The sequence below is a fragment of the Trifolium pratense genome, linkage group LG7, assembly GCF_020283565.1.
Source record: "Trifolium pratense cultivar HEN17-A07 linkage group LG7, ARS_RC_1.1, whole genome shotgun sequence".
In the NCBI taxonomy this organism is placed as follows: domain Eukaryota; kingdom Viridiplantae; phylum Streptophyta; class Magnoliopsida; order Fabales; family Fabaceae; genus Trifolium; species Trifolium pratense.
Window position 1 is genome coordinate 23535014 of NC_060065.1, and position 22907 is coordinate 23557920.

General features: G+C 33.3%; 2 protein-coding genes and 2 long non-coding RNA genes across 4 annotated transcripts; 3 read left to right on the forward strand and 1 right to left on the reverse strand.

Moving 5' to 3' along the window:
* Positions 1-2203: 2203 nt before the first annotated feature.
* Positions 2204-8172, forward strand: LOC123895602. Its single transcript, XR_006804440.1, has 3 exons — positions 2204-2442; positions 2715-4393; positions 7759-8172. It is a non-coding gene; the product is annotated as an uncharacterized LOC123895602 (long non-coding RNA).
* Positions 8173-10259: 2087 nt separating this feature from the next.
* On the reverse strand, positions 10260-12271 carry LOC123895605. The gene is made up of 2 exons (XR_006804442.1): positions 12134-12271; positions 10260-10987 (listed from the first exon to the last, which is right to left on the reverse strand). It is a non-coding gene; the product is annotated as an uncharacterized LOC123895605 (long non-coding RNA).
* On the forward strand, positions 11914-15992 carry LOC123895603 (transcription factor SRM1-like). The gene is made up of 3 exons (XM_045946057.1): positions 11914-12386; positions 12851-13237; positions 13838-15992. The coding sequence occupies exons 2-3, from the start codon at positions 12864-12866 to the stop codon at positions 14604-14606; spliced, it is 1143 nt and encodes a 380-aa protein (XP_045802013.1). The 5' UTR covers positions 11914-12386; positions 12851-12863; the 3' UTR covers positions 14607-15992.
* A 1116-nt stretch (positions 15993-17108) lies between these two features.
* Positions 17109-19546, forward strand: LOC123895604 (RING-H2 finger protein ATL47). The gene has a single exon (XM_045946058.1). The coding sequence runs from the start codon at positions 17744-17746 to the stop codon at positions 18752-18754; it is 1011 nt and encodes a 336-aa protein (XP_045802014.1). The 5' UTR covers positions 17109-17743; the 3' UTR covers positions 18755-19546.
* The last annotated feature ends 3361 nt before the right edge of the window (positions 19547-22907 follow it).

The window sequence follows — 22907 nt, forward strand, 5'->3', positions numbered from 1 at the left end:
CCAAATATGCTTATATATCTTTAAACCCCAAATTTTATACAGAATTGTGATTACAAGTAAATTAATCTCCAAAATTAAAGTAAAACTCTATGTTTGATGTAGAGAAGCTTAATTATCATCAAACACGACTGCTTGATGTTCATGATCATATTAAAAAAAAGAAAATACTTTCTTGTTACCTCCGAATTTTCCATAATTTAAGCTTTATCATATTCGTGTTCAAATCTTTATATACCAGACACAAATCGACTTCATATAACAAAACCAAAAAAAATTCAACTTTGCAATTTGCAAAAACTAGAACACACGAATTTGCCTAACAAACTTCTTCAAGTCTTTTAACCAATTGAAAGGCAAAGTTTCTTGATCCACATAAAACTTCAAGTAATCAACTATTCAGGAAATAAAATAAATTTCCCAGCAACTAGAGGTTGATTATAAGAATTTAAATTGGCAATATGAACCAAAATTTCAAAAAATCTTGAAACTTATTTCACCAAATTGAATACACGACCTTATATCATAGAACTAGTATTAAATTCATGTGGGTATTCATATAAAAAAATAAAATCACAAATATATATATAGGACCACATGTAGTATTTTGTTTGCCCAGAAAGAACCGTGTATCAATTACAGCAATCTTTAACACTTTCAAAGATAAGACCGATAAGCTTAAATCATGAATAACCCTCAACAATAAATTTCGATAAATCCCGATAAACCAAACATGAAGACCCGCTCTGATACCGCTGGTTGGAATTAACCTAATAATTTAATCATATAATGCTCTTAATAACAAATATTAAATCTATAATCTTACGATGACGAATCCATGAGATAAACACTCCTGAAACACAAAGAAAGATAACCGGATGACAAGCATCCGTTGGCTTGTGGTTCTTCGTCAACCGGGACTCCTTATGCCCTAAGCACTCTTCAGATGGGGAGAAGAGGTAATATGTGGTGTGTCCGGTATATTAGGGACCATAGCCTATATATAGTGTGATGGCCAATTAGGGTTCCCATTATTCCGAAATGGGTCATCCTGACATCCACTCATATTGAGCCCATATCCAATTAATTAATTTTAAATAGAAATCTAATTAGCCTTTTAACTTTATTTGATCACTTAATCAATTAAGGCTCCTAATTGATAAATAGCTAATATAATTATATAAAGATATTTGCCCAGATAAAATTATTGGAATATCATAAAATATTCCAACAATTTATACATGTCGTAGTTATAAAATTAATCTAACTAAGTGGTTACAAAGCTAAACTAATTCTAGCAAAGTGAGACAAAACAGTTAGTAACTAACATTGAGTTAATTAACTAGCTTGTGATACAAGTAATTGTTATATCCTTCTCAATTCCACAATTCTCACATGTTCCTAAAAGACCCATTGGGTGGTTTCTTCCATTCTATTGTTTATAGATACTTGAAAGAACAAACTCTTTTGATAAATGAATTTTTCCCGCTAAAATCAAGGTTCCTCACAACAAAGAGAAAGGTTCACAATCTTTAGTCTTCCGTTTCGCAAATCAGGGTTCAGGTTCATCTTCCGTCTTCCTCTCTCCATCTACTCTCGTGCAAAGCTTTCAGGTAAGCTATACTCTCTCCTCTTCCCCTTTGTTCGCAATTTCATATTGTCTCACTTTTGGGTTTTCCCTCTTTTGAACTCAAGATGATCTGACCCATTTTCTGTTTTCAACTTGTTTCAAAGATTTCTGTTTCATTTCATTTTAAATTTTAGTTTTTTATCTTCTTGGAATTTTCAAGGTACTTTTTGGTAATGTTATAGGCATTTTAAATCTTGTTTCAAAGAATTGAGTTAGATAATTTAAAGATTAGGAAACAAGTTTGAACATTTAAGGCATTGTTTGGTAGAGAGTGTATATAAGAAAGGTGTTGTATCATTCTTAGAAGGGAATGAAATTTTGCGTTGTTACAACCTGTTATTGTTGAGTTTGCTATATAAGTTCTTGATTTATTAAGCAGAAATGTTATCTAGACAAAAACCCTCCAACAAATATACAACACAGAGGGGTATATTGGTCAATTTACTAATTAAGAAACCTCCCACATGTGACATTATCCTTTCGCAGAAATGTTATCTCTAGACAAAAACCCTCCAACAAATATACAACACAGAGGGGTATATTGGTCAATTTACTAATTAAGAAACCTCCCACATGTGACATTATCCTTTCGTCATTTTCCTTTTTTCTATTTCTGTTGCTCCCTCTTCCCTTCAAGCTGCCACAGTCGCCGCCATGTCGTCTCTCTCCACTCCGCCGCCTTCTTGTTTGTGTCTTGTTTTGTCTCTCGCTCTACTCACTGCGTATGCGATCTCTCTCGCTCTCCACGTTGCAATGTGATCTCTTTCTCACTCTCCTCATTGCAATTTGTTATCTGAAGCTCTGTTTATCTTAAGGTAAGCATTCTTTAAAAATGAATTAGGATTAGGGTGAAATGATTTAGGTTATAAATTGGGGTTCAATGATTTTAGTATTCTCACAATCTATGAGCATTCATCATCATTGTGCACAAGTTATTTGATAAAATGCTTGAATGGTTGGATTTAGAAGGAAAATGGTTTTTTTTTTCCTTGAAATTGGGCTTAATGTGTCCAGCTTTGGCTATTGTAGTCAACTGATTTAGTTGCCTAATGTCAATGTGTTGTTTTGATCATATGTCTACATGAAGCTTTTGTTGCAATTGAAAAAGAAATTGAACCCGTTGATGAAAGCATGATTTGGTGGAATATGCAAAGTTGTTGCCTCTGTACTGCTGCCTATTTCCTGCTATCACTATAAAGCCAAGGTGAAGTCCTAGTGCCCGTTACAGAGGTCCGGAACCTGTAAGAGATTTTATGTATTTACAAATGAATTCAAAGTTATACAAGTAGTTACTTGATTTGATTTAGGCTCCGTTTGATCAAATTAAGCTATAAGCTAGCTGAAATGATAATGGCTTGTGAGTGTAATACTTGAAATGATTATGTGTGTGGCTTGTAATGAAATTATAAGCTGAAACGTTTTCTGCAATATCTGTTTTGCTGCAAAATTCTAATGTCTGCACTTTTTGTACAGAATTTATTGTTCTTAATTGAACTTAAGAAGAGGTATTGGTCGTAGGAAACTGGGTTAATTAATATTTGTTCTGTTGAGTCTATCTTAGGGATACAAAACTGAATTGGGACAAGCTTATTATTATTTTTCTTTTTAATACTTATACTTCTGCATAATAGTTCTAATCTTATGAAGCTTATCTGTTTTAGAATGATAAGCTTAAGGTTGAGTTTAGAGGACCTGGGCTGTAAACAACAGACATAAGCTTGGCTTTGCACTTAAGTGAATTAATCTACTCAAATATGCATTAAAGACTAATATTGAGAACTGAAATGGTCTTCAAGTTGTTTGGTCACTAGGCTTAGAGTTTAAAACTTGCATGCAGAAGTAGGGAGCATGATTCTATTTTCTACATAATTGCCGGTGTTGCAGTTTTGGATGATAATTTTAGTTTAATTTTGGTTTGAAGTTTTTTAATATTTTAGAATGATATGGTTGGTTTAAACTGCTGCCACTTTCCTGCTATCAGTATAAAGCCAAGCCAAGGTGAAGGCCGTTACAATTTTTGTTTCTTGTCTTTCTATTGTGTAGATCAAGGTTATGAACTTTTTTTCTTATTTCATTTGATTCCTTATCTAAGTTTCTATGGTTTGTGTTCTCTATGGTTGCTTCTACCATGGCATTTACTAGACTGATTTGGTCTTTTCAACTGTGATAATTGGTTTGAAGGCCAAAAGATCAGAACGATCCATTTGGTAAGTTTGGCCCTGTCAAGGATGTTTAGGACACAATTTTTACCATATCATGTAAAAATATTTATCTACCATTTAATTTTTTCTGTGATGTTCCTCTAGACTTATAATATATATGTCTGTAAGTATGCTGCTGACATGTTTCATATTAAATTTGGAAGCATTTGGTGGCAAGTAAAATGTCAAATATATTATAAAGTGTTGTTTTATAATGAGTATTATAATTTGTATAGCACAAGCTCTAAAGAGTGATGAATAGATCTATCAAACAAGCTACAGAAAGCTGACATTAGAGGAAAAAAACCAGACCTAATATTTATTTTGGATGATGAGATAAGATAGAATTGCAGATCGGTGGATTTGGAAGCATGCTACTGGTGGTGGTTACACGGTCAGCAGCGCGTACAAATTGCTCACTACTGTGGTCCCTCCACAGTTCAATCTCCTCCACCGCCGTTCATTCTCCTTCACAGTTTAATCTCGAACCACAATCCGTCAAACCCTCCGCAGTCGAAGAACTACAACCCCTCCTCCGTTCTCTATTGTTCTTTGCATTTCCAAGGTATGGAGTAACTTCATCTCTCTACCGTTCCAATGTATTGATTGATTGCATGTTGTTTCTCTTTAGCTTGCTTCTATACTGCGTTTTCTAACTAATGGGTCAAACAAGAGATGAACTTGATGACAACACAATAATTTTTTAGTTAACCTTTGTGAAGTTCAATTTGCAATTTGTGGAATATAGTGAGGCTTAATTGAGAAATTAGAGTTAATTCCTTTTGTTTGTCTTTTATATACGGGAATAAATACAATTGTGGATACAATATGTAACACCCAAACCCATTTTTTATATATTTCTACTTTTAGTGAAATCTTTTTCAAAATACGCGGCGGAAAATCAAAGTTTATTATTATAAAAGTCATGGTTCGAGCATTACACTCTTCAATCAAAATAATACTAATGTAATTAATTAGTAAAAACAATGTTTATACAAAATAATCTTCTTTATCGAAAGATACAGTTTTTACAAATAAATATCAAAAGTTATAAAGACTCTATAGTCTAAATACAACCCTTTTCCCCGTGTCACAATCAGAGCAGAGCTTCACCAACGACTCGACATCGAATACCCCAAAACCTGTAAATCTGAACCCCCAACGGTCCAGCACATAACACATAAAAGAGAGTTAGACAACATACTCAAAATATACAAGTGTAAGTAAATGGTACTTAAACACTTCTTCATAAAAACATGCATAATCATACATTATACATATACATCACCATCATTCATGCATATTCATATATCATGCATTATTCTTCATTTATCCCGTATAATTAGGAGTTACAACCTAATTGTTCTCACACTTCACTTATAAGCATACATCATTAATCTCATTCAATTATAAGCTACGAAAGGTTATAACCAAATATCAATCATAATTCACAAGATATTGAAGCCAATTACATTTAAAAATCACCGGACAATCAACACATACATCAAGTGTAACACACATAGACAATTATCACAAATTCCAAACAAATGTGTCACATATCAAATATCAAATAATGTACACATATTCTAATGCAATCTAATGCCACAATCTTCGTGCTATGTCCCCTAGACATATCTAATGCATGTGGTACCATCTTCTTTATTAGAGTATCTCACCTCTAATATCCTTCTTTATCGGATAAATATAATCTGATATCCTTCTTTATTGGAATATCCAATATCACATATATTCATGAATGCATGTATATGTTTTTCATGAATTCACTCACAATCATTTTAATTAGCATTAAGCTCTTCCTTTACTAATGTGGAACACTATCCAACATTACTTCTTTATTAAGATAACACTATACCTTAATATACGTATTTATCGAATAACATAATTCGATATCCTTCTTTATTAGAATCACATTTTCCTAATATCCTTCTTTATTAAGTTGATTAACACCTTAATATACTTCTTTCATATTTAAACAAACATCATCAACAATCATCAACAACAATTATATTACACAAATATAATCAACAATTCATCACAATACAATTAATCATGGTTATAAACACCTAATTGTATGTTAGAATACCCTAATCACATGTTACAAGTGTCCAATTACACTTAAACAATTAACAGAAATGTTGCTGTCACAGTGCTGTTCGCTGAGCGAGGGCTTAGCGAGCCGTAGCGAACCTGCCCTGTTCGCTGAGCGAAGGCCTAGCGAACCACACCAGTGGAGCTCATGCTCGTGGCGAGCTGTGGCGAGCCGTAGCGAATGGCTCCTGCCAGAAATGCTCAAAACATGCGATTTCCACCCAAATTCACCCAAAAATCCCATTTTTCATGTTATAAACCCCAAATGAGTTTGTATTCAAGTGCAACAAACATATCTAAACACAAAAGGACGGTTCATTTCACCGATCTACCATTTTTACTACGAAAAAGTAGAGATTTAACACTTTTACTCAAAACACTCAAGAACACAAAGTTCTTGAGTTTAATTATCCATAAAATTCGTTTTTATTCAATAAATTCGTTCATACATCATGTTAAGAGCATGTTAAACATGTTAAGAACCTTAGGAACGATTTCCATCAAGAAAATCCATTCCAAGCTAAAACGAAAATGGGGTGGAGGAAGTTCGGGTGAGGAGAAATCGACATTCTCCCCTTCCTCGAGTCACCCACGAATATGAAATCTACTCTCTTACCTTAGATCGACGAACTCACGAAGATTGCTCCTCGAATCTCTCCTTCAAGCTCTTGCCCTAGCTCTCCTCTTCTCTTCCTTCTCTCTACTTCACAAGAACAAGAGAAATAATGATATTTCTCTCTCTAATGGGCTATAAATAGCGCCCACCTCTCATGAGACAAGGCCCATTGGGCCTCAAGCCCACTAACTTGGCCCAACTCGTGTTAACTCTCACTAACTCGCGCGTTAACTAAAACTCTCGATTAATAACTTAAAGTTACTATCTTACTTAAAAGTCACGTCACCAAATAAATAAACACTTACATAGTGAATAATAAATTTGGGTCGTTACATAATAGAGGAATTCAAAATATAAATAATATAAATAACAAAAAAAAATACAAATATTGATGAAGAATACTAATAATCACTACAAAAAAGTTGTGGAATTGCGAGAGTATGACAGCGGCAATTTAGTTGCAACTGTCGCCGCTATTTTGGTTTGAAGGTTGGCGACCATTTTCTTTAAACCGTCGTTGACATTGATTGAATACATGCCAATGAAAGATGAATAAGTTTAATTGGAAGTGGCTAAAGAATTGAAAACTGTATATTAGGATCAATAAACTTTCACATTTAACTTTTACCTATGAAACTTATTCATGGACAAAACTTTAACTTTTGGTTGCTTACATATGCTCTGCTGCACTTTTTATTTATATTGCTCCATCTCATCTCTTTGTTGAAAATATGTATATTGAACATGCCATGTGATCTTACTTTGGTAGTTGAAATTAGAAGTTACTTGAATATTATTTTCTTATTCAATAAATTAAGATTTGAAGGATTTTTCATGTTTTCTTTCTTCACTTTGCTGCTACAACATACCTTGGGATTTTTCATGTTTTCTTTCCTTACTTTATTCTATAATATTTTGTGTGTTTGATCTAGTCCTATTTTCTTAATTGTCTTGTGAGTGTAGTGGCTAGTGCATTTACATGATTGTAGATAGTGATCGAAAGACTGAAAGGTGAAGATCATTATTGGGCTAAACTTTTTTAAAATCAACAACCAAACATTATCTTGCTGGATTGTTATATAACAGTGTAGATGTTGTGGGATCTCAAGCTTTTAGCTTTTTTTATCCTAAATATTTTTATGTGATCGTTTGATAATATTTGTTTTAATGTCTGAAGTCTCAACTTGTGCGTATTTAATTTGCAGCATAAGCTAGGTCAGGATGCTTGAAAACAATGACAGTGGGATGTAGGTCAGGATGATGTAGGGCAGCAGGACGCATGCCATCAAAGAGATTCACATGATGTAGCCAACTCCAAGTTATCATATGGTATGATTAGCTTGAAGCAACTAATTTGCAAATGGTGTCTGCTTGACATGAATTATCTGAAACAACACTCGTTCAACAAGCTTAAATGGGCAGTAAATACATTGAGAAGTTGAAGTTCAAGTTGTCTGATGAGAGGAAGAAAAGGAATTGACTTATCATGATTTTGTTGTTATCATGAGAATTGTTTATTGCATATTTAATTACTTAGTATTTAGGGGGAAACTTATGGATTTTATTTGTAATGTCATGTACTTGAAATAATGTTATATGTTACTCTTGTTTTCTGTTTTGATTGTTTTTTAACAACTATGTAAGGTTGAACATGATATTATTTGTATCATAGTGTGTGGGATATAACTTGGTGTGATGCACAAATTCTATGTTGTCTCCTTTCCCCTAATGTCTCAAGAAACTCTAGGCTATTCTCATGCTTCGAGTCTCCTATCTAATCCTATTTGTCCAATAATGATCTTCACATAATGTTAAGACAAAGTTAAAGGTGCATGAATTTTTCTTGTTTGAAAGATTTTAATTCGGTTAACCATATATGTTGCCAAACTCCCAAGGTATCTACACATAATTTGTATTATTAATAATCGAAAGCAATCTCACTATTTGATCACAAATGTCATTGTATATGAGACACACTTTTAACGGTTTTCAGATGAAAAAGTTAAAACAAAGTTAAAGGTGAATGATTTTTTCATGTTTGAAAGATTTTAAGCTAGTTAACCAAATCTATTGCTCAACTCTCAGTTATTTACACATAACTCCACATCTATACGGTTAATGATTTAAATGAATCTCACTATTTATTCACAAGGGTCATTGGACATGAGACACATTTTTAATTGTTTTCAGATGAAAAAGTTAAAACAAGTTAAAGGTGAATGATTTTTTCATGTTTGAAAGATTTTAAGCTAGTTAACCAAATCTATTTCTCAACTCCCGAGTTATCTATACATGACTCCCCACATCTATATTTTTAATAATTTAAAGGAATCTAATTATTTGTTAATGTAACTGATACCTTGTTTTATCATGTTTGGAAGGTTTTAAGTTAGTTAACCAAATTTGTTGCCAAACTTCCCAATTATCTACACATAACTCCCCTCATCGATATTTTTAATAATTTAAAAGAATCTCACTATTTGTTCACAAGTGAGATTGTACATGAGACACACTTCTGATATTTTTAGATGAAAAGGTTAAAATAAAGTTAAATGTGAATGATTTTTTTCGTTTTAAAGATTTTAAGCTAGTTAACCAAATATGTTGTCCAACTCCCCAATTATGTACAATTGACTCCCCACATCTATATTGTTAATAATTTAAAAGAATTTCATTATTTATTCACAAGTAGCATTGTAAATGAGAGACACACTTCTGATTGTTTTCAGATAAAAAGGTTAAAAAAAAGTTCAAGGTGAATTCTTTTTTCATGTTTAAAAGATTTTAAGTCAGTTAATCAAATTTGTTGTCCAACTCCACAATTATCTACAGATAATTCCCTACGTCTATATTGTTACTAATTTAAAGGAATATTACTATTGTCGATACAAGTGTGGGGAGTTATGTGCAGATAACCGGGGAGTTGGAGAACATATTTGATTAATTCTCTTAAAATCTTCCAAACTTGAACAAATCATTCACCATTAACTTTGTTTTAATCTTATCATTTGCAAATAATCATAAGTGTGTCCCATATACAATTTTACTTTTTAACTAGTGAGATTTCTTGAAATTATTACTAATATAGATGTGGGGAGTAATGTGTCGATAACTAGGGAGTAGGAGAACATATTTGGTTAACTGATTTAAAATTTCCAAATTTAACCAAATCACCCCCACCTTTAACTTTATCATCTGCAAACCAACAGAATTGTGTCCCATATATAATGCAATTTGTGAACAAATAGTAAGATTCCATGAAACTATTACCAATGCAGGTGTGGGAAGTCGTGTTCAGATAACTGGGAAATGGGCAAAAAAAAAGGTGAATGATTTTTTCACCTTTGAAAGATTTTAAGATGATTAACCAAAGTTGTACACCGACTCCCCAATTATCTGCACATAACTCCCCTCATCTAGATTGTGAATAATTTTAAAAAATATCACTATTTTTTCAAGAGTGGAATTGTACACGAGACACATTTCTGATTGTTTGTAGATGATAAAGTTAAAATAAAGTTAAAGGTGAATTTTTTTTTTCAAATTTGGAAGGTTTTAATCCAGTTAACCAAAGTTGTTTCCCAACTCCCCCGTTATCTACACACAACTCCCCACATCTAGTGTGAATAATTTCAAGGAACATCACTATTTGTTCAAGAGTGGACTGTACATGAGACACACTTCTGATTGTTCGTAGATGATAAAATTAAAACAAAGTTAATCGTTAATGAAAAGAAAATGTTATTTTTGAGTGCTCTCAAAGCCATCAATTGCATTCTATTACATAAAAATTACTTCAACTTAGTTCAAATCACTTGATACATTATGGCTCTAAACAACTTTACAAAGCCAAAACCACTAAACTACAAAGCCATTTGCAATTTGCAAGAAGCTCAAAACCATTAAACTACAAAGCCACTAAAACCCCTCACTGGTACAAAAATTAGCACAAACCAAAATACTAAGAAAGAAACTCTAAAATGGCTTCAACCAAAACAAAAAGCATCCCACACAAACTGACGAGACACGCAGTCTACATACCACTAAGCACAAAACCAAAAAATAACCTTGCAAGCCCTGAAGCGCACAAGAAGGCCAACAGATACATGCAGTTCTCAACAAAAGCAAAGCTAATGAACAACTTTCAAACACCCTGAAATGTAGCCAACATCCACACTGCAAGCACCAACTGCATCAGCAAAAGAAACACAGCGGCAACATTAAAAAGCACTCGTTTGCTAAAGGTCCTTCACTCCATTAGCAAAAATTGTACCATTTCTATCCTTCCAAATAGTCCAAATCCCATAGTCTTGTATTTATCCTTTGCCAATGAGAAAACTTCAAAATCTTCAGAGTAGTATCAATGCCTATTTGCCTTTGAGTTGTGAAACCTTTGTTCCTCAACAATTGAGGGTGTTTGGTTTTGACATTTTCCTGAATTAAACAAAACAAACTTGAAACACCAAACAGCTCAACTGAACACGTTAGAATTGACATTCAAGAAGTTCAATTTTGCACCAAAGCAATACACAAAGCTTTCAATGAATAATTTTCAATAATAACCCTTATAGTACTTCAGGGAATTTAAATCATATTTCTCATATCACCACTAATAAATTGTAAACCACACCAAGCAAGACAATACTAATACAATTGCCAAGATTCATTCCAACAACCAAAGCCAAATCGACAACCTGCAAAATACAAAACCTAGCAATAATATAACTAAAATGACATTTTAGGAATCCACGCAAAATGCACAAAGCACCGGACAACAGGCTCCACAAAATCTCACAAAGTAAACTTTCTTGGACAACCAATGATTCATCAAACATCTTATAACTCTCCCAACCAAAATATCGATTGATTCAACAACTACAATGGAGAAGGATAAACATATGCACGTTAACAACAACTTGTAATCTAACAAACAAAACTGTAATTTTCTATAAAATCGCATTGCTAATAACTAAGGCTGCGAATTGCGCACAACAAGAAATCACTGAATCCACTTATCCGAAGAAACACATAGCAGCACTTGCAGTAAACCTCACAATATTGTATCTCCTACTCCACTACTACAACATAAGTACAATATACCATTCAAATAACATATCCAATGATTAACCTTTCTCTGTAAGCTCACCCTCATCAAAATTTACTTCCCTGCAAGATTATAATTTTATTTTGACAGTGTCACTTATCTAAAATAAACCTTAATTTCACTTCAATTGTTTTAGATATTTGCAATTTATAATTTAGTCATTCCTTTTATATTTTAACTTCCAGAAGATGAGGTAACACAAAATTAATCCCATATAACTAGTAAAAATAAATTCCATCCCATAGAACAACAAATTATAAAATTTAGGGTTTGAAATTAGGGGTCATTTCACAAAGAAAAAAATGAAGTTATCTTATCATTTTCCAGAATCATCCACTTGAAAATATTCTTTATAATTATCATAGCAAGTAACTAAAACCTAATAAGAGAATAGAATAAAAATGTATTTGGTAGAAAAGAATTAGAAAGAAACCATAAAGTGACGAGAAGGTAAAGAAGAAGAAAGAAGAACATACTATCTTTGAGAGTGGCCAAAAGCTCGTTGGAAATTTTGAAATACAAGGGGGTGAGAAACGAAGCATAATTGTTGAGGAACGCCGTGTCGGTGATGTTCATCGCAATCATGCTTCTCGAATATTCCAAAACACAAGAGAGGAGCCGGCAAAGAAAAGTATCGACGGTAGTGAGATTTGGAAGAATGGAGATTGAGGATAGCTGTGTTAAGAGGAAAAGATAACGAGAGAGATAAAAAAATAAAATAAAATAAAGGTATACCTGAACAGTACCGTATTTTTGTTGGGCTTTGTGTTGGAATAACATTTCTGTTTATTAAGAGCCAATCTTGGTGCTGGTTTTCTGTTTCTTGTTTGCTGGTTCTGATCATTTGCTGCAATGATAATTTTCTGGACTGGTCTTTAGTTCTATGTTGCTAAGTTTTGATTTCTCATCGATGCATGAACTTACATAGCCATTTGCATATTTATGCTGTCTTTGCATCTGTAAATTTTGATGTTGAATCAGTTATATTCAGTATTATAGCTATAATTAAGTTAGAATCAGTTATATTCAGTATTATAGCTATAATTAAGTTAGAATCTCATCCACTGTTATTCAAATAACTATCTTATTACATTCAGATTTTCTTGTACCATTGTTTGTGTTGAAGAAAATGAACGAATCATTATTATGTGCCATTTCATAATGATTTACGGAGTCTTCATATTTTTTTACAGTGGATTTAACTCAATGGCTAACGAGCCTAAAAATGCACAGCTGACATTGCTCTATGATGGAAAAACTTTTGTGTTGGATGATTTTCCTGCTGACAAATTGGACGACTTAAAGTCAATTGCCAAAACTCTGACTCAGCCTGGAATTGAAAATGCGTTGGCAAATCATCCCGAGGAATGGGAGCAATTTGCGGCCTATGTAACTGGGAAATGTTTGGAAGAAGTTAAGCGTCATTATGTGGATTTGATTGATGATGTCAACCACATTGAATCTGGTTATGTGCCTCTGCCAGCTTATAATGAACTGAGAACTGTCAAAAAGGGAACTGAGACTTCAAGAACTGTTCAAGAACGGCGAAAGGTTATTCATTGGACAGAAGCTGAACATAGGTTAGTTAGTTTATCTTTGCTTTGGTATTAAGAGTACATCCTGTTTGGATAAATGGCTTATTTACAGCTTATAACACAAGGGCTTATCATGATAAACATTTATGTACAAGTTAAAATAGTTAATCCAAACAGGCCAATAGATAAGTAAAAATAGTTAATCCAAACAGGCCCTAAATGCACAATGAATGCTATGGTGGACTGCGGTGACAGATTTTTTGACAACTGCCATAACATAACCAATTTGTGAAGGGTGTTGTGACGTTTTATGGTGTATATGGCAGCTTAAAATGGCAAATAGCGAATGTTATAGCCGCTATTTGAAAACACTTCGTACTAAATAGCGAATCACAAAATCATAGTAATCCGAGTTGTGCCTTAAATTTTTTCAACTGATGTTTGTTAGAGAAGTTTTCATTCTTGTTATGACAGTTATGACTTTTTACTAAACCATGGCATCTGGTCCTCCTTAACCAGTTATGTAGCATTTATCTAAGGTCTTTGTCAATAATATTAATCTCAGAGATTAATTATATATGGCTACCAATAACATACTAATCATAATTATTGTTATAATTAAGTATTTTCAAATTTGTCCAACAGGTTATTTCTTCAAGGCTTGGAGAACCATGGATGGGGTGACTGGCAAAGTATATCAAGGAACTGTGTGGTAACAAGAACACCTACACAAGTAGCAAGCCATGCTCAGAAATATAAAATTCGACAGAATTCAAAGGAGAAGAACAAAGAAAGAAAGCGTTCCAGCATACATGATGTCACCCATGTAAAAAATGATGACATTTCAGCACCTCAAGGACCAATTACCAGTCAAACAAGCGGTTCTGCAGCAAGTTCTTCTGGACAAACAGCCGAACAAGCTCCTACATCCCCACCTGCTGGAATTTATGCTGCTCCTAGGATCGAGCAACCTATTGGAGGACCTCTTGTATCTGCAGTTGGCACTAAAGTGAATCTTACTGCTGCTGGACAATCACCGGAACAAGCTCCGACAACCCCACCTGTTGGAATTTATGCTGCTCCTAGGATCGAGAACCCTATTGGACGACCCCTTGTATCTGCAGTTGGCACTCCAGTGAATCTTTCTGCTGCTGGAAAATCAGCCAAACAAGCTCCTCCAACCTCACCTGCTGGAATTTATGCTGCTCGTAAGATTGAGTACCCTATTGGAGGACATCTTGTATCTGCAGTTGGCACTCCAGTGAATGTTTCTGCTGCTGGACAATCAGCCGAACAAGCTCCTCCCACTGGAATTTATGCTGCTCCTAAGGATCGAGCACTCTATTGGAGGATCCCTTGTATCTGCAGTTGGCACTCCAGTGAATCTTACTGCTGCTGGACACATGGCTTATGAACTTGGACCGGTTTCTGGGACAGTTATGCCATATGACATATCCGATGCAATATACATAGAAACTTGACACATGGCTTATGAACTTGGACCGGTTTCTGGGACAATTAGATCATTATACCGCGGTAGTCGACATTGTTTTGGAGCTTGGACTTGTGGTATCTTATGGACCATAGAATTTCTCTGGCTTTAAGGCATTTGAGAGAAATTGAGGACTGACGAAGAAAATGATAGTATGGTTGAGATCACAAACATATCATTTTCTCGCTACACTCTACACAAATGACTAGTCGACGGAGTTTGGTGGTATTTGTAACCATGGAAGGTGTTGTGTCGATAATGATATAATTACCGCTATGATTCGATATCATTTAACTTTTGTTGGACGGAGTCTTAATTAGATGTTGCATCTTGGGATCAATGTGGCCACGTTAAAATATGTTGTCAACCCGAGAGTCGTTTTCAAAATGTTTTCTTCAAATTAAATATACACAATTGATTTTGCCCAAGTGAGAGAATGTTAGAATATTTTCTAATATTCTGTGGGCTGCAATCAATTGTGAGTTTTGGTTTTAATAAAAACGGGTTGATGTTGTTGTGATCCATTTGATGATGCTTAAGCCCGATAATTGTGATCAGTAATAATGGGCTTGAACACTAATTTTGATTTGTGTAGAAACAAAGTGTAGGCCCAACTCTAGAGTCCATGATGGGTGGTACTAGGGTTGTTATCTTATAAATAGATAGGCTAGGTCCCCTTTGCCGTCACGTTGTCAAGCTTGCATAAGTTGAACGCTCATTTGTTGTCTTCCCCATCAAAGACCTCAAAGACTGGAGCATGTGATTAGGCAGAGGAAGACCTTGTCTAGTATATCGATGTTTTCGATATTGGTGCGCTTCCGGTAACGATGGTTTGTGATTATGATTATCAAGTAAGTGTGTTCTAATTTCATATAATATATCGATCTCTAAATTATTAATTATTACAGGATTTGCCAAAGGACTTGGTTTATGCAGTGCTTTTGTGGCCGAGCTTTGGGGCGTGCTAGAAGGACTTAAGTATGTTCGGCGGTTGGGATTTCAGAAAGTGGAATTGCATATTGATTCAAAAGTGGTGGTCCAAGTAGTGGGAGCAAGACGGTTACAGAGTTTGTCAGGTGCCCGTCAGGTGTCGCCTTAGCAAAACAAATATGGCGTTTGTTGGACTTGGATTGGTGTGTTGAGATATCGCACTCATATAGAGAGACAAATAAGTGTGCCGATGCCTTGACCAATCTAAAATGCACTCTAGTTCATGAGATAATAGTTTTTGATGATTGTCCATCACATATTAGAGATATTTACCATGCTGATAGATTAGGAGTTACCACTCCTAGAATGATTCTAGTGTAATCCTCTTTTTTTTCTGGGCTTGTGCGGTTATGCCATCATGTTTACCAAAAGAGAGAGAGAGAGAGAGAGAGAGAGAGAGAGAGAGAGAGAGAGAGAGAGAGAGAGAGAGAGAGAGAGAGAGAGAGAGAGAGAGAGAGAGAGAGAGAGAGAGAGAGAGGGGGTTGTGGGCACAATGAGATAACAACTTTTTTGTCGAGAACAGTCACAAGTTTTTAGAAAAATTTTACATACCTGAACACTTTTTTCCAAAGTGTTTAAGTAACCAAAAAAAAATATTGGAAAAATTTTACATACCTGCACACTTTTTTTCAAAGTGTTCAGGTAAAAAAAAAATTAGAAAAATTTTATATACCTGAACACTTTTTTCCAAAGTGTTCAGGTAATAAAAAAAATTAGTACCTGAACACTTTTCCAAAGTGTTCCGGTAATAAAAAAAAAAGAAAAATTTCATATACCTGAACACTTTTTTCCAAAGTGTTCCGGTAACCAAATTTTTTTCTTCGGGATTTTAGTTTATATATGAGGGCAAATTCGTCCATTCAAAATTAATGTTGGGGTAGATGGACAATTGTGCCTCATATGAGTTTTTACCAAAAGCCTCATATGAGTAGTATACATCTCGATTAGTCATAAGTCATAACGTTCCCAATATTATTGGCCCTAAAAATCTCTTGTTGATTAGCATAATGTTCTCAATGATCATCATCAAAGAACACCGATGACAACGTTATGACTAACCGACAACGGACTATGGGTCGTTTACACGTGAAATGACAAAAATAATAAAAACTAAACCAAAAAAAATGAGAAGAGAAGTGGAGAGGTGAGCGAGTGAGGTGAGAATGGTATTTATAGAGTTTTTCAACGCGTTTGATTGACCTGCTATGTCATAGCCGTATCGGTGGCAAATCAAAACTGCTCACTTGGCAAGACCATTGACTGTGATCAAAGACCATAAAAAATTGAGCATCGATCAGTTCACATTTTAAAATACGAACTCCTTTTGTATGATAGGTTGAACAATGTTTTACCATTTATTTTTTATTTTGCAATGTCCACTACTTAAATAACAGATAAAAATGGAAACGTAGGGGGCACTTAATAATCACGGGGTGTGAAATGAAAGTTTCTTGTGTTTTATATGGGATAAAGTGTTCTAATATCCAAAACCAACAATACCTAGGGATTTTGTTAGTAACTCCGTTCTCCGTTCCTCTTTTACCCGTAACACACAAACAAACAAACAAACAAACAAACAAACAAACAACTAACCAGGTAGCTGTTAGAAGAATCATAATTTCTGTACCAAAAAAAAAAAAAAGAAGAATCATAATCATAATTTCCAACAATTAAGGTTAATCATCTTCAACCTTAAAAATTCTCAACCATGTAAGTTGTAACTACCACCCTATACTACTCTTCAATAAGCTACACAAATTTGACTAATCATTTTTTCATTTTTACCACTTAAGTCAACTATCTTTTTCCTCTTTCTTTTAGGATTAATGCAAGAATTCAAGTTCTATTAATTGTTTTTCACAATGTATGATTTGGGTTAAATCTCAAAAGAAACAAAGATTACATCTTTGTTTAAACCAAACATCATCACTTAAACAAATGTATTGGGTTCATACTCAAATCTACAATATAAATTCCCTTTGTTGTTGTTGTTGTTATTGTTGTTGTTGTTGTTGTTGTTGTTGTTGTTGTTGTTGTTGTTCTTGTTTTGATTACAAGAAACAATTAGAATGAACACTTCAGTTATTTTCATCATAGTAATTTTAGCTATTGTGTTTTTCATTTCTGGTGTCCTCCAACTGTTTGTTAAATTTCTCATAAGAAAAAGGTCATCTTTAACAATTTCTCAATCCAATAACAACCCTCAAATGTCTGAACCTGATCCTTACCAAAGACAGTTACAACAACTTTTCAATCTTCATGATTCAGGTTTAGATCAAGCTTTCATTGATGCTTTACCAGTTTTTCTTTACAAAGAGATAATAGGTAATTTGAAAGAACCGTTTGATTGTGCTGTTTGTCTTTGTCAATTCACAGAACAAGACATGTTGAGATTGTTGCCTCTATGTAATCATGCTTTTCATATTGATTGCATAGATACATGGCTTTTGTCTAATTCAACTTGTCCTCTTTGTAGAGGGAGTCTTTATGAACATGGGTTTGGCTTTGAAAATAATCCTGTTTATGACTTTGAGAGTTTAAGGGAAGAAGAAGATAGGGTTTTTGACAGTGTTGTTGGTGAGGCTAATTCTGTTAACAAACATGCAGAAAATCATATAATGAGTGGTAAAAGGGTTTTTTCTGTTAGGCTTGGAAAATTTAAAAGCTCAAATAATGGAGAAGGGGGTGTGGAAAGAAATGAAGGAGAGAGTAGTACTAGTACAAGTATTGTAGATGATGTTAGGAGATGTTATTCAATGGGTTCTTACCAATATGTTGTTGATGATTCAGATTTGGTAGTGGCTTTGTGTCCTAATAGAGGTGAAGGAGGTAGCAATAATGCTAGTATGAGAAAATTGAAAGGTGGGTTTTCTCAAAATGGGAATTGTTCCATTGATGGTGGGGATATTGAAGGGAAGAAAATCAATGTTGCTAGGAAAGGTGAAAGCTTTTCTATTTCAAAGATTTGGTTATGGTCTAGGAAGGATAAGGTATCAAGTTCATCACAATCTCATTTGGTTAATTCTAATGTTAATTCAACTTTGCCATGGATGAATAGAGAGCTCAAAGAAGCAACTTAGTATTTTAGATAACTTCAAATTTTCAACTCATTTTTCTTCTTCATACTATTATGATTTTACTCTTTTGTCTGTTATACTTGTAAATTATGTCATGTAGATTTAATTAAGCTATATCCTTTGAATGAGAATTGTCTTAAGTGTTTGTATGGAAAGTATATTCCTTTTATACAAAATCCAATTTCTGTACTGTAGTGTAATATTTACCGTTGTAATTTTTTATTGTATAGACAAATGTTAGTATTTTCTCTTTCATTTGAATTTGAATCTCGATACTCTTAACTTTTTCGACGGTAGCTCAAATCCGATGAGCTATCCGATCCTCAATTTACCCTTGTAATTTCCTATAAAGATTGTCAAAATCCTCAATTTACCCTTGTAATTTCATATTGTCAAAATCAAGCATATGTTTTGCTCTTATGATGATGCCCTGGAAATTATAGCCGGAAGAGTTTATGAAGGAAAATGAAAACAAGAGAGAGTAATAATTAGCAGAAACATCAACTAGACCATATGATTTCAAACATTTATGAAGGTGGACCCTTGATGCCACTATGATGTAATGTTATATCTGTGTCACAAAAGTGGCATTTTTTAGCAATTACTTGCAATGAGTTGGGAGATTAAAGTGAAGTCAAAATTGGGAGTTGCTTTTTGGATGCTTTGGTTTTCTCTAGAGGTTTACTTTAATTAAACCTATGAGTTAAAAAGAAACAAAAAATGGATTCCATTCCTTCTCTTTCTTTCTGTTTAAGCTTTCCCTTTTAGTTTGAATTTAACATTTGATTACCAAGATGACAAAAGATGAGTGAAAAGTTGGATTAATATTTTTTTCTCATCAGAAGGACTTCAGAGTTAAGATTCTAGACATGATAACAGTTGTTTTCCTGTTAGTGCTCCCAATCTGATTATTGCACATTTGGAGATCTGAAATGTGGGTTTCTTCTACATTCTTTTCCATTGAGTTATAGTATTCCGTGAGTTGCACCAATTCACACACAATCTCCTTAGGTTAACCTAGTTTCAAAAAATTCGAACTAGAGATCTTCCACTTAAGAGCACCTTTGCAAATATTAGCCGACTGGAAACCAATTGAACTATGAATCAACATTGTCTATGATTTGATTATTTAAACGGTTTGATCACGATTTTGTTTTAACTCAACCGAATAAAGCAGTTGAACCATGATTAAAGCAATTGTTCCTAATGTAGTGTGGTGATGCTAAATTAGGACCCTTGGCTGGAACCCTATAAAAGGCAAAAAGAACAGAAATAGCTTCTAGTTTTAAGACAAAAGCACATCCTATATTGTTTTATACCATTTTGGTCAACTCTTTACACCAAGTAAAGGCAAAAAAAAAAAAAACCAAGTGGACCTTGATGCGGGGTCTAGGAGATGAAAATTTGGAAGGTTGTCCATCACATCATTATTTGACCTAAATTGACAATGGCCACATTAAGTAGGTACGTAGTCACCGTTGGAAAATATAGCACTAGAGTTGAAGAGAGTGAATAGACAAATTAATCTTTGAAATTGTAAGCATCGATCAATATAGTTTTTGAATTTTAAGAATCAAACATACAAATTTTAAAATTGTAACATGTTAATGAAAACTATTCATCCATTAACCTAACCTCTTTTGTTAGAGAATGTTAATATGTGATCTTTTATGTGTATTTCACTTTAATGTCACACAACACCAAAAACCTATATGACACGTTAAATTCGTCAACTTTATAGCTAACACCTCAGGATCTAAACATATTAAATAACTTATACTTAAATTTTAGTATATGCAATTAAGTCCTAGTGATGTTGGATTAATATGGGACTCGTGTTAAAGGTCACGTATTCAGTTACTCCACTGGCCTTGTTTATATTTTTTTGAGACTAAAAAAATAAACACTTTTTAAGCTTATATTTAAAGCTGGAGAGAATGAACAATTTATCTTATGACCAATTTTTTCATATTGGATTTGAAGATCAGTTTATCTCAGTAGAAAATGAGCCGATAATAAAAATTAGGCAAAATTATGTCTGCAATTTTTTGAGTTTATCTTTATTTCGGATTGATCGTTTAAATTATTTTTTTCTTTTCAAATTGATCTTTTATGTTTCATTTCGTTTGCATTATTAATTTCTAAGTTCCGTTCTTCTTGTACTGTTGTCCTATATGTAATATTTTGTCGTGACCGTGTGAACCACAACTTTTATTTCACAAAATAGATGAGTAGCATTTCAAGTGCTCGTTCATCATATCTGACACTAGGAATGAATTACTCATTGTTTTAGGTTTGCGAATTCGACATATTGATCCTTATTGAAGACATTATTGCAAAAAAATTAGATACTTTTTTTTTTCAATACAAAAAAAATTAGATACTCTGATTCTAGAGTTTTTTTTATTTGGGAATTTATATTTAAAGGAGAAGAAGTGAAAGGAGAAAGTAAAATAAAATATTTCAGGAAACATGTTATCACCGTTATCAATACAAGGGAGGTAAATGTAATTAATTGTCTTTGTAAATGATATAAGAGTTTAAGATTTTTCCTGTCTTGGATGAGCGCAGCTATGCTCCATTTTGGAGAGCTCCTTTTATTCCTTTTCACTTCACTCTAAATTTTTTATTATAAAAAAATAGTAAATGATTATACTGGAAAAGAACAATAATGTAAAGGAACAATCCAAAAAGATTGTCAAACTTAAAACGAAGGCCAGTGTAATTTTTGCCTAAAAACTATTGTTATCATTAAAACAAAATATTTGTTTAGTATGGAGTGGTTGGCTTTGGTTGTATCTAAATTTCATATAGAGAAGGTACCGACAACTCAACTCAAGACAGAGACTAGACCAATTTTGTTTTCGTTTCTTAAAAGTAATTAAGAGAGTGACTCAAACAAATTGTTAATACAGTATAAACCAATTTCACTGATCACTTTCAACTCAAATAAAAAAGAATAACATTGGCAAAGTTTGAGGTAGGTGTAACGTGGGACGAATAAAGCAAAGAGTAGTTGAATTGTTTAGCCTTCAATGACAGCAGAAAATTGTTAAGTTTTATGTGTTTCATTGAATGTAGAAAAGTTTCAGCATGCACACATGGTCGTGGTGTTTTATCTATTTATTAATTTTTTTTTATAGAAAGGAGTTTAAGTTTATTAGTAATTAAATGTGGTAAAGAAACACCTCTTTCATCATCTAGAAGAACCAAACTAAGTACTAAGTAGTAGAGGACAAAGGGGAATCTAAGAGCATTCACAATGGAGCACTCCATTTTTTAGTACTTAAATGGTTCCACATGGACACATCATCAATTTATTATTTTTTTAATAATAGTACCTGATAGGTACTCAACCCCTCCAATGGAGCATTTCTTAAAAAGTTCTAAAATGGGTCCCATCAATAACTTCACATCATTACAATATATTTAATTATCTATTTTATAATATAAATTGATTGAATTAATGATAAAATTTAAAAATTAGTATGGACTATTTTTTTATAATTCGAAAAAATAATTAAAATTTGAAATTTAATTTAAAATAATATTGCTAAATTTTAAGAATTACATAATTAAAAAATAATTTAAAATAATTAATAAAATGGTAATTTTGAGAGGAGTAGAATCCTTCAATTTGGTTTTGATTTATATGATAGGAGTATTTATTTTTTTTCCAACGGTAAAAAGAAACAAACAATGACTACCGACGTCTATATATGGTTGACATTAAATTTTTATGCCAATTTAAAAGTTGTGATTTTTTTATTTTTTGAATATATTAAATAAAGTGGGTCCCATAAAAAGAAGAGAGAGAGAGTTCTTATATTAGAATTGGTACCTATTAAGTACTAAAATGTGTTGTGCTCCAATGGTAGTACCTAATAAGTACCATGAGTACCTAATAGGTACTACACCATTGGAGATGGTCTAAGGAGTCCTCTCCCTCTAGATAGGACAAGTGACTTTTATTTATTAGCTATGAAATTCGCACAACGATGTCTTCTTTGAAAATACGAATAACTGATGTTCTTCAATCTTTTTGCTGAAGTGTAGATCATATCAATATAATTTTAGAATTCATCTAAAAATGAATCCATTAGACACCGAGGATACGGTCCAATTTAATGACAATGCGAACAGCTGAAAAATGTGA